General features: G+C 36.3%; 1 protein-coding gene across 1 annotated transcript; it reads right to left on the minus strand.

The window, feature by feature from the left end:
- Window positions 1-3,697: 3,697 nt before the first annotated feature.
- On the minus strand, window positions 3,698-6,261 carry LOC132152373 (immunoglobulin superfamily member 2-like). Its single transcript, XM_059561137.1, has 3 exons — window positions 6,192-6,261; window positions 4,858-5,226; window positions 3,698-4,672 (listed from the first exon to the last, which is right to left on the minus strand). The coding sequence occupies exons 1-3, from the start codon at window positions 6,259-6,261 to the stop codon at window positions 4,173-4,175; spliced, it is 939 nt and encodes a 312-aa protein (XP_059417120.1). The 3' UTR covers window positions 3,698-4,172.
- Between the last annotated feature and the right edge of the window lie 6,190 nt (window positions 6,262-12,451).

Raw genomic sequence — 12,451 nt, forward strand, 5'->3', positions numbered from 1 at the left:
CCCATTTCACCCTGTCATTGTGTTCATGATTTAGCATATATATATATATATATATATATATATATATATATATATACATACACACACACACATTACAGCAGAACCCAACACTCATAATAAATCATCATATTAGAATGATTTCTAAAGGATCATGTGATAGACTGGATGTTACATGTGACACTGAAGAATGGAGTAATGATGCTGAAAATTCAGCTTTGCATCACAGAAATAAATGATAATTTAAAGTATAATAAATTGAAAAAATTATTTTAAATTGTAATAATATATAACAATATTACATTTTTTTCTGTATTTTTGATCAAATAAATGCAGGCTTGATGAGCAGAAGAAACTTCTTTCAAAAACATTAAAAATAGTAATGTTTCCAAACTTTTGGCCTGTACTGTATCCCCCCAAAACTGCACAACTGTAGAGTAAAACATTAATAAAAAAGTGATAATAAAAAATGCGTCTTAAAACTGACATGATTCACAGTCTGGGGACTCAGAACTCAGAACAACTGCTAACATTAAGTTTAAGGTAAAAATAACTGCCATGAAATTATAGTATCTTACTCCTATGCAATAAATTGTTCATTCACTACATCTCTTTACCTCTGTCTTTTTCCTCTACTCTTCTTTTTGGCACTGTTTCTATCGCAGACTATGCTCATTTATAATGTGTCATGTAAATTCGGCCTTCGGTCACAATCAGGAAACTTTCACCGTGTCTAGAACTGGCGCGAGCTGCCAGGCCCGTTTCTGCGAGCTGTGTGTTAACAAAAGCAGTGCTGTCTACATTGGATGCGGCGTCGGGCACGCTACACAACAAATTACCAACAACTGATCGCGCGCGCTCTGTTTCTGACGCACTTCAAGCACTCGATGGGCGGGGGAAGATTGAAGAGCCGGACTTTTTTTTTTTTTTTTGCTTTATTTGGTAGTATTTCGAATCAATGGTTTTTAAATAGTAGCCTATTATAAAAAAAAAAAAAAAAAACACGTTCACTCATTCTGGCGCCCCTATGGATGAGTGGCGCCCTTAGCATTTGCCTATACCGCCTATGCCGCGGGCCGGCCCTGGCATCGTTTATTACGTTTAGCCGTGATGCTCACAGTCTCTGGATTAGACATTTGTTTTTGGATTTTTTTGAAGGTGCTGTAACGGATGAGCAGTTCATTGATTCATTGGTTCTGAACTAATGAATCACGGTTCGTTGAATCTAAAACAATGCAAACCCACAGCTTTAGCTTTTGAATTCAGGCATATTAAACCAAACTCTCTAAGCTAGATGACTGGCCTGGCGCCAGCCTGGCTGGATTTAAATTGTTTACGACACTCTGGAGTGATAAATTCCAGTCACGTGAGCAGCCTCAAAGGAGAAATGAAAGACATTCCACAACACACACACATACACCCATACATGTACACAAACGTTTCTTTACCCTCATCATTTTATTACTAAGATGTATTTTGACAGGTTTGTGTGTTGCATAACTGTTTAATCCTGTTATGCGAGGATTATAATTTGCTGACTTGTAAATTGGAAATGTTTTTGGAATTAATGTTCTCAAATAGAGTCATGAGTTTGTAACCCTACCCCTGACCAGGTCATAAAACGTTATGACCCAACTGGGAAATAGAACAGGAAAGCCAGCTCATTGGAATTCTTGTTAGAATAGAGAAAAGTACCTTTTTAAAATGTATTCTAAATATATTAACTGTGTTGCTTCCTTTTTGGGCGTAGATGTTTTTCCATAATCAAATTGGAGTATCTGCAATTTTATTGTGTGTTATTTAAACTTTAAATGTGTGTAATTCTGCATATGTATGAAACTTTATGTCTCTTCTACCTTTATAATTCTTGGTATCTGTTTAACCGTCATGCTTTGACGGACTCACTTATATAAAGGAAATTAAAATAAAATGTATTAATCTGGAATTACCAATTTGCTAGAATATAAATGCTGAATTCTGATAAGCTATAACTCATGCGAGTGGGTGTTTCCCAGGGGGGCAGGGTTTCATATTTTTTTGAAGCACCCCTGGGCGCCGCCATTGGCTAGCGGACCCCCACCTGCTGTTAGCATTCCATTGACTCCCATTCATTTTGGCGTCACTTTGACAGCGAATAACTTTACATCTGAGGCGTTTAAAGACTCCATTTGTCCATTAATTATTTCTAAAGAAACATGAAAATGTATAAAAGGCTCCACTACAGAGGCGTGAACCAGTCAATCCATAAGAAGAACTGACCCAGGAAGTTCTCTCGTCTACCCTCTTCTCTTCTTCTCTGCACTTCCGTCGGGTACTGGATCTCAGCACTGTGGCTGAGAGAACATCCTGTTCTCATGGCTCCTTAAGGGAGCTTCCATCTCCGTTTTTCTTTTGTTTTCTGTACTAAGTTTATTCTCATATTTGCCTCTCCCTACACGAGGGAGACGAACTCTGAATCATTTCTGTAGTAACTTCACGTTCGTCAGACCTTTGAAACATCGCGCGAGTCGGCTCGCCCCGGAAGACACGAGAGAACACGCCCAGCTCCAAAAGAACAACACACGCACGCTCGTCTTGCGAGTCACAAAGAGACCACACGCAAGTATTATTTTCTAGAGAGATTTAAATGCTGCTTAAAGTTTGTCTATTACCTTTTCAAGGTGATCTGATTCCTTGTTGTCTTTCAAAGGTTACTGTCTGTGATTTTGCCATACTGAGCGCGACTGTTTCTCTCTCATTCTCTCTCGTTAACCCTCTCTCTCTCTCTCTCTCTCATTTGGATATCCGTTATGTCTTGTATTTCTTTTACTGTTGTATTGTCGTACGCATATTTACTCTGTGTGAATCGTAGTTTGATGTATTATTAGTTCATTTATTAAAATCCAATATATATTCATGATTGCTTCTGTCTAAAATGCTCACATCACGAGTCAATGAAATGTTTGATCTTAGCTACAAGCTTATTGGTACTTTTCAGTAACCTAAATTTTGTAAAGACAGGAGAAAGGTTTCATGGCCAGAAACTATTTTTCCTGGAATTATAAGAAGTGATAACTTTATTGAAAGTTGATAAGTTAATCTCACGGCCGTTTGCTGGACAAACCACTGTTTGATTTGCAGTAATTCACAGTAAAAGATATCACTATAATTGATATGAAGAATGGAATATTGACATATTAATGAGTAAATTTCAGTGCCTTGTAATGAGTAATTGATATATACAATTGACCTATTTTTCATCTTCAATGATTTTAATGTAACTGTCATATGAGATATATATAGATTCATCTTATTCCTGATTAATTATTAAAATTCCCTATATATCATTTGAGATAATTTTAATGTACAACCTAGTGTTGCTACAGTGCCATCTTCATTCATGTTGTCCCACTTCACACTGGTATTGCCACTGGTCCTCAGCATGCAGCGAACGGATGGTCAGTAGGTAGTCCATGTGAATGGTTTTTCACTGCTCTCATCTCTGCTCCATTCTCTCTCTCTTTTTATCACTGTCAAACATTGTGAGCTCCCCAGATGATCCAATCTGGGCCACTTTCAGCTGGTTCTTCAGCCAAGTCACCTCAATTACAAAATATAAATCTCACCCATTTGTTTCAGTTTTCAATTTATTTATATAGAATGTGTAAAACAGCCACTTGGCTGACCAAAGTGCTGTACAGAACTAAGCAAAGATAAAAATGAAAATTATTTGTAAGCCAAACCAAACAGATATGTTTTTAGGACAGATTTAAAAGTGGACAGAGAAGGGGCAAGTCTAATCTCAAAAGGTAGGATATTCCACAGATGCGGCCCAATCACTGAGAATACTCGATCCCCTCTACGTTTGAGTCTGAATTGTAGAACTAAAATAAGATTCTGATCACTGGATCTTAAGCATCTGGATAGAGTATATGGGTACAGAAATGTAGAAAAATAGAGAGGGTCTAGATCATGTATTATGATTTATATATAAATAAAATAATTTTAAGCCAAGTTGCAGGGGTTGCCATGTAACAAAGCGGTCATTAAATGACACAGGGAAAAGGTTCAGAGAGAAACCAGCCTGAAGATGTGCTTGGTTAAAATTGCATTGCACATCCGCCTTACAAATGTCCATAAATGAGGAATGAATGTCCAGGAGAGACTGTCGGTCATAAACCATGAGTGTGCATCAATTAGGAAGCCAGGCAAACAACCATACAAATAAACAAGAGAGCAGCAGACGACCAGCCAAACAAACAGGCGCCATCTTGGATCAAGAAGAGTTTAACCTCTACATTGCATGCTGTGGTGTTTTTGTAGGCAATCTGTGTCCAGGAACGGTCTGGGTCTTGGATCCATTCAGTGGCTTTGCAGAAGAACTTCCCCTGGTCTGACTGCTGCACTTGAGGCATCTTCAGTCTGTAGGTTGTGTCCTCCACCTTATCCATGCTAATAAGACCAGCACGATAGCGATCCTCAAATCCAGCTCCTGGCTTTACTGTCAGATCTTTGTCCATAGTAATGATTGGTCTGGGGTTTTCATCCTCTTCACCATGGAGAAACCACGTGACTGACAGATGAGTGTGTTGAAAAGTCTGGCTGGAGACCTGGCACTCAAGCTGAAGAGGATCACCTTCAGACAAGCTCTTAGAGGGAGATCCAGAGTACGATGCCTCCAGGGTGTCCCCAATCACTGTGGATAAAACAGTCCAAAATGCATTTTTCAATGCAAGTACAATATATAGACAACTTATAGCCGATCACCTTCTTTTGGGATGAATGGAAACATGAACGGATGTTAGTGGATTGATTTATCTTTCAATAATCTCAAAATGGCAAATCATATCATTAATCACCAAAATTAAATAAATAGCTTACCATTAAGCTTGGTTTCTGCAGCATAATTTCCCCAATATGAGCCATCTGTGTTTGGGGTCTCACAGATCAAATCACCGGCATCCTCCTCCAGCAAATTTTTGATCCACAAAAGAACTGAAGAACCTGACAACATTTTAATCTCAATATCTTTTATTCTTACCCTGTCTGCGAATATGCTGTAGGAAAAGTTTGGGTCAAAAGTACTGATCATATTTATATCTGCATTTGACTTCTTGACTTTGAATTGAAAATCCTGCTTAGCTGGGCCTTTAAACGCTGTAACATTACAGGATATTGAGATTGGATATCCTTTCACTCTGTACAGAGGACCTTCTTGGATCTGGACCAGACGCTGACTGCTACACAGATCTGTGTGGAGAGAGGCATTACTTTAATATTACCTTAATTTTACTTTCATTTGTAATAATTTCCCTGATAATTAAAAGTTGTACTTATTTACTCGCCCTAATGTTGTTTCAACCAAATATGATTTTTTAAATACATTTTTTCCATACAAAAATAGTGAATGGGGCTGAGGATATCAAAGTCCATAAATGTCTTAAGTGCATGACATGTGTAAGTGCAAATACAATTAAAGCTCATCAGTGAATGTTTTTTTTTTCATAGAACATGTTCTAGTAATGACATAAATATCTCCAGGACATTTTGAGTGTATTATTACTGCTCTTTATTTTCTGTTGTATTGTATACTGTTTTGCGGATGCTTATGATAGAAACAGTAGTTAATGTAACCTCACCTATACCATGTTTGGTATCTATGATACCAAATATTATTTGTATTTTGATGATCTAAATGATATTGTTTATTATATGTTGATACCAACGCATCAGTGCTATAAGAATTTTATTAGTTTTGCACACCAACATCCAATCCAGTTAAATATGCAAAATATAATGGAAGACAAAGAGTCATAAACTTTCCCTCCAAAAGTTTAAGGTAATGTCTCAGTGACCCCCTAGAGATGTAACCTCCACAGCAGTTAAACAGCTACTACATCAGTGACTTCATCATCTTCTGCTGCTTTTCTGCTTTGTCTTCTGGTTGCTGCTCGTGTGGGACACACCAAGACAATCCCCAAAAGAACATGATCACATTTCTAACCCCATCGAACCTTTAAACCATCAAGTCTTTCATCTGAGACTGCATCCGGACACACTCAATCAATGGCCAAGGCAATGCAAGTATAATGCATTTAACTAAATGAAACAGGAGCAAAGAAAAAAACCATACATGCAGTCCCCAAAACTTATACATGAGAGAAAATAATTCAAGGATTATATTTCAGATTTTTTTATATACAATTCTGTCTTACCCCACTGCACGAGTCCTGTGAGACACAACAATAATGGCAGGTGCCGCAGTTGGCTACAAAAGTTTACCATCCTGATCCTGTCACTTTATCTCTCTTCAGTTCAAGTTAATACAGGTTTCAACAAGAGCGCATAACACTATGTTTTTTTCTGAAGTAAGCAGCTGTGTCACATCAGATAAAAAAAAAGAGGAAACCACTGTCATGAATATTGGTTTCATGTCTCTTCACACTTGCTTCAATTTACCTTGAATTTTCATTGTTTATTCATTGTTATTCATATGAACCATTGACTGAAAATATGCAATTTTGTGCTATTTATCTTTGTTCAAAGTATAGTGCATAGCCAGGAGAGGAAACCCTGTCTTTGTAAATTGCTTAAATGTAACTGGAATAGTTAATAGCGCGAATCTCTACGATCGCACGCAGATGCCTTTCTCTAGCATACAGTAAAACCAGTCAAGTCATGTAAAGTCTTCTATCTGATTACCCAGTTCAGTTTAAGACAAAGTTCTGATTCCATGAATTCTGATTCTCACACCTGGTGGATTTGAATGCGAGTTTGCAGTCCGTTTTGGAGGATTGCACTTGACCTGGTCACCTGACACACTCGACATCCTGCCTTGAAGAAAATATTTATTGAGGAGGAGGACAACCACTATGTTGTTGTTTGCTAATTGCTATGGTTGTTTCATGTGAGGGAAAGGTTGCTTGAGAAGAGGTATTTAAAAAGAGGTATTCTTCTGGCCTTCAGACAACCAGCTGCCAGTCCTCACACCATATCATCACAGAAGACATGTTACTGAAAGTGGTTACTGGAAGCTGAATGCTTGTGATTAAAGATTACAATGGCACATGACCTTAAAAGAAATGATGTACATTGATGAATCATTTATAATACATACTTCAGCGTTCCATAAAACAATAGTCCATTTTGATTTCAAGGTGTTTTAGAATAAATTGTGAAAAATAGTTTAGAACTAATACATTTTTTTTTGTGTTAATGTATTGGTTTAAAAGGAAGACAACAGTGTCAATAAAGTATTTATTTGCTTATTTGCTTGCTTGCTGAATGCTTAATTAATGAAAATATTATATTATTATTCCAGGGCAGGCTACGACTCCTAAAGTCAGAGTGGGATATGTCAAAGATCAATCTAAGAGCTCCACGGTAGATAAGTTCCCAGTTACAGAAAGTAAAAAAAAAAAAAGCGGTAGTGAAACAAACTTAAAATTACATTTGCTCCATGAATGATCTTACATCAGACACTAGTAAAAAGCTGATATTTCATTCTCTAAATATAAAACATTAAGAGTGGATGGTGCCGTCTGCTTGCCTGTGGTTATTTTAAATTGAACTAGTATTAAAAAATACTTCTGAGAAAGCAATACATGCTGAATCAACCATGTTAAGTAGAAACCGCAGAGGGCTGGACGACTCTCCACAGCACACTAAATATTAAAACAGTCAAAAACTCACGAACCACTAATGTTCTCCGTCATTTCAACTCCACAGGAAAAGAATTTAAAGCTAACATCAGCTTATTTACATTTTATACTTTGTAGCTCAGGTATTGAAAACTATATCTAAATGATATGATACTGTGTGGAATCAAAACGTCTCCGCCTGTACACTCATGTGTAGACACAGAATATGTGTGTTAAGCTACAGAGGAAGAACAAACCTTCAGTATAACCACAATGTAAATGAGAATATAAATACAGCAAAAAAGGAAATGCTGATAAGAAAACATGCAGCTGTGTAACTCCATGCTGTGCTTCAGACATGAAACTCTAATTTTCAATATTATGTCTACGATTTAAATGCCATTACACATGAGATGGGCATTGAAGCGCTGCATAAAATAAGACATTGGAATTGGAATCACTCTCTCTGTCTTATTGTTAGGACGACCTCTTGTGGCTCAAACCAGTATTAAAAAAAAACGATAATGATTAAAGAAGATAATGTTCAGAATAAATTAATGAATTAATTCATATATTCACATTCATATATTCACATATTTATTTTTTGGTTTTCTACTGCCACTGTTTTCTTTAAATCCAACAAAAGATTTTCAGTGGAATTTGCAACAACAACAACAACAGCAAAAAAGCCTGCATTTTTATTGCTGTTTCTGATAAACACACTATTCACACTTCACATTATACATGCCACATACAATAAAGTACTATAGTATTAGCCTACCATGTAAATATAATGGTACACAAATTTTATGATATAGAAGTCGTGGCCTAGTGGTTAGAGAGTTTGACTCCTAACCCTAGGGTTGTGGGTTTGAGTCCCAGGCTGGCAATATCATGACTTAGGTGATCAAGGCACTGAACCCCCAACTGCTCCATGGGTGCTGCAGTGTAAATGGTTGCCCACTGCTGAGGGTGTGTGTGCACTTTGGATGGGTTAAATGCAGAGCACAAATTCTGAGTATGGGTCACCATACTTGGCTGAATGTCATGTCACGTGGGGTTCTAAATAAATAAATATTATGAAAATCATGACATTTGAGTTGGTGCTCTGCATTTAACCCATCCAAGTGCACACACAGAGCAGTGAGAAGTGAACACACACCCAGAGCAGCTATATATCCAGCACCTGAGGGTTCAGTGACTTGTTCAAGGGTACTTCAGCCACGGGTATTGAGGATGGAAGAGAGCGCTGTTCACTCCCTCCAGAGACTTGAACCAGCGACCTTCTGGTAACTAGACCAGCTCTCTAACCATTAGGCCACAGCTGCCCCTAATATTATATTTCAATATTCCTATGAAATATTATATATTATCATGAAATTCTTGTCAGTTATTACTCCCATTATTACACTTCTCATTTCATTACTTGTTGCCTCAAAACACATTAATATGCTAATTAGATTTTGTTTACAGATTCATTATATATAAGGAGAAAACCTGTTTATGGACATTTTACACACATTTTACACAGAGAAATATTGTATATCAAATCATTCTGTTATAACATAGTTGAGAATTATCTTATGAACAAAGTTTGGTAAAAAAATTTTTTATAATAATAATAATAAAAGTCCTGAAAACTAAAAATATATTGGTGATTAAAAAACAAATATTGTTTCATCTATGCATGTTCGTTCATGTTTTTTTTTTTATATATTTATGTTTAAAATTTAGTTCCAATGTCCTCTACTAAGGATGTAGCATAACTTATGAAATATCTTTTTTTTTTTTACAATATAATGACATGAAAAATAAAAATAATTCCCCTAAAATGTTTTGCCAGGTCTCCAGAGGCTATTTTGAATATACTGTGTTATACAAAATACAAATAATCAAAACCCCCATTATTTTAATCTCACGTTCTTTTCTTAACTGCTACACGGTCACACTCCTTTTATTATTATTATTTTTTTCATAAATGAGTGGGCAGGATGATTTTTACATCTTATAGCAAAAACTCTATTCTGCCACATCCAGTTCTCAAGTCTTATGGACAAATTTTCTGTAGGGTTTTTATGGCCTTATTTCAGTGACTTAAGAATTTAAGTTTTTCACTAACCTTTGTAGCTTGTTACATTATAATCCCCCAATTTGATAATACCTAGAATATCAAAATCAACTGCGGGCGGCAGATCCTTCTTATTGGTGCATAAACTCTAGAAAAACCTACCTAACATTGTTCAGGAGGCAGACACACTCTTGCAGTTTAAATCTAGATTATAGACCCATCTCTTTAACCTGGCTTACACATAACATACTAATATGCTTTTATTATCCAAATCCGTTAAAGGATTTTTAGGCTGCATTAATTAGGTAAACCGGAACCGGGAACACTTCCCATAACACCCTATGTACTTGCTACATCATTAGAAGAATGGCATCTACGCTAATATTAGTCTGTTTCTCTCTTGTTCTGAGGTCACCGTAGCCACCAGATTTAGTCTGTATCCAGATCAGAGGGTCACTGCAGTCACCCGGATCCAGTACGTATCCAGACCACCTTTGCTCAAAATCTAATGCTGCTTTGCCAGAGCTGTTCTTACCCATTCAAGCGCAGCCAACAGTGCATTTTTTGTCTGGGTTGAAATCAAAGCCAATGATTTACAAGACAAGAAAACAGCCTTCTCAGACTGTCCAGTGTGTTAAAGGCACAGAAAACCCACTGGTTCGAATGAAGGACAGCGATGAATGCCTAAACATGCAAATAAGGAAAATGAAACCACCTCAGTATAACGGCAAGACTCAGTGCCAACAAGACCTCTCAAGTCAAGACAGTTTATTTTACTTTTGGGTGCTTAAAAATGTGTTAAGAATTAGTTAAACAAGTTCAGATGCTCTAGAAATAAATTCTGCCTGACATCACACAAAAAGATGACTAAGAACCTTCATAAGCATTCACAAAAGCAGACAGGAAATCCAATGTTGGGACCTGTCGAGTGAGATACAATGAAGTAATTTAGTATCAAAAATTAATGCTTTAGAGGACCGGAGGAAGAGCAAATATCAAAAGAAAATTTCTAGGACATGTCTAAGACAGTTTAGATTTCAACAATGGGCCCTACTCAATATCTTCTGAACAAAACTTAACAGAGGAAGCATAGGAAATAAAGTTTAAATCAAACACTTTTTTACCAAATTAAAGTGTCAAATATCAGTATTTGTGTAATTGACAAAAACAAATACAGCATTAATAAATAGTTGCATGAGAGAACTTGTTCAAAGTTGTCTGTATATAAACAAGGATCTTCCACTATTATAATACTCTTCAGAAGATGAACCTCATAGACTATGAGTCACAGCTAATAGTGCCTATAAGAAACATTCTCTGCAAACAGACCAGATGAAAGGGGAAGATTATCAGTGTATAACTTACACTTTCAGAAACGAAAATTCATATGGACTATAATTTTAAGGGACTTCAGTGGGCTTTGTCCTTTTTGAAGTTTTGAAAAAAAAAAAAAGGGACTTCAGTGGGCTTTGTCCTTTTTGAAGTTTTGAAAAAAAAAAAAAAAAAAAGAACAAAAAGAACTCCATGAGGACTTTTCAAAACCTTTCCATTTGTGTTTTCCAAGAGAAAGAAAAGAGGTTTGAAATGACAAGTAAATAACTGACCAACTTTCATTTTTGATTAAGCTATCACTTAAAGCAATTGTTCTCACCCAGGAGAATTCAGTACTTAATAACTCATTAGTATATTATATGTTATATATAAAAATCATCTGAATTAAGATGGTTAATAATAAAAAAAAAAACAAGGTTAATATTGAAATGTCTATTTTATCTTTTTAAAAAGTTAAATAATAAGTAAGTTTAATAATAAAAAAAAAAAAAAGACAAGTATTTCCCAGGGCTTCTCGTCAGATTTGGGATAAACAGAAATCTCAAGTCAACAATGTTATACTTTTTTTTTTATTGAGAAATATTTTTTGTTTGTTTGCCATTAAGAACTAGAGTGAGTCAGTCATTGAATAAAACAAATATATACATTGCCTCTTAAAAAAAAAATAGAGAGATGATAAAGGCACATAAAATTTCACACAGCTAAAAAATAAAATAACAATTCTTAAAGAAAAACATCCAGTTAATAATATACAAAAATGATCTAAAGTAAAACATGAAATTCTTTTTGACATTTGTTTATAAATGTGGCTCTGAATAGCTCGCTCACTCTGAGTGAAACCACCTCTCGCACATACCAACTGCTTCCTTTCTCAGAAAACACATATCTGCCCACATTGTGAATAAAGAGCATTTGTACTAAAGGATCTACTACAATCATGTCAGAGCTGGTCAGTTCTGTCAATATCGGCATAATGAGTGCATTCTGACAAGAAGAAAAAGAAGAAAATGCAAGTTCAGGATATGGCATTCCTCACTGTTTTTGGGCAGAAAAGAGCAAGTGAGGAATGAGTTAATGCAGTGTGGATATCAGTTATCAGGGCCTTTGAAATTCCTCTAACCAAACAAGCAATCTTTAAGGCAGGCTGCTCAAAGCCAAGCCACGGACTGATAGCCTGTTGGGTCTGTTCCCTCTAGTGGTCACTTCTGGAGACCAGAATAATGCAGTGCAGCCTTGAACCCATCCATCAAGCTTTTCCTTAAGCCTGTGGATCAACATTATGCTTTACCACAGAGAGGAAAGTTCAGTCATTTTAGGTTCCCCACTGCTGGTGGCATAACTCTGACAGGCAGGCGCAACAGACATCTGGAGACAATGTGACAAAAAAAGCCTCTGGGACGGCAGTGGTTTAAAAGGTCGGTCTAAAACTGGAGTT

The sequence above is a fragment of the Carassius carassius genome, chromosome 11, assembly GCF_963082965.1.
Source record: "Carassius carassius chromosome 11, fCarCar2.1, whole genome shotgun sequence".
In the NCBI taxonomy this organism is placed as follows: Eukaryota; Metazoa; Chordata; class Actinopteri; order Cypriniformes; family Cyprinidae; genus Carassius; species Carassius carassius.

Coding starts and splice junctions, on each gene's coding strand:
- LOC132152373 (XM_059561137.1), bottom strand. CDS start 6,261: ATGGTAAACTTTTGTAGCCAACTGCGGCACCTGCCATTATTGTTGTGT. Junction 5,227..6,191: donor CACAGGACTCGTGCAGTGGG/GTAAGACAGAAT, acceptor CTCTCCACACAG/ATCTGTGTAGCAGTCAGCGT. Junction 4,673..4,857: donor TGCAGAAACCAAGCTTAATG/GTAAGCTATTTA, acceptor TTTTATCCACAG/TGATTGGGGACACCCTGGAG.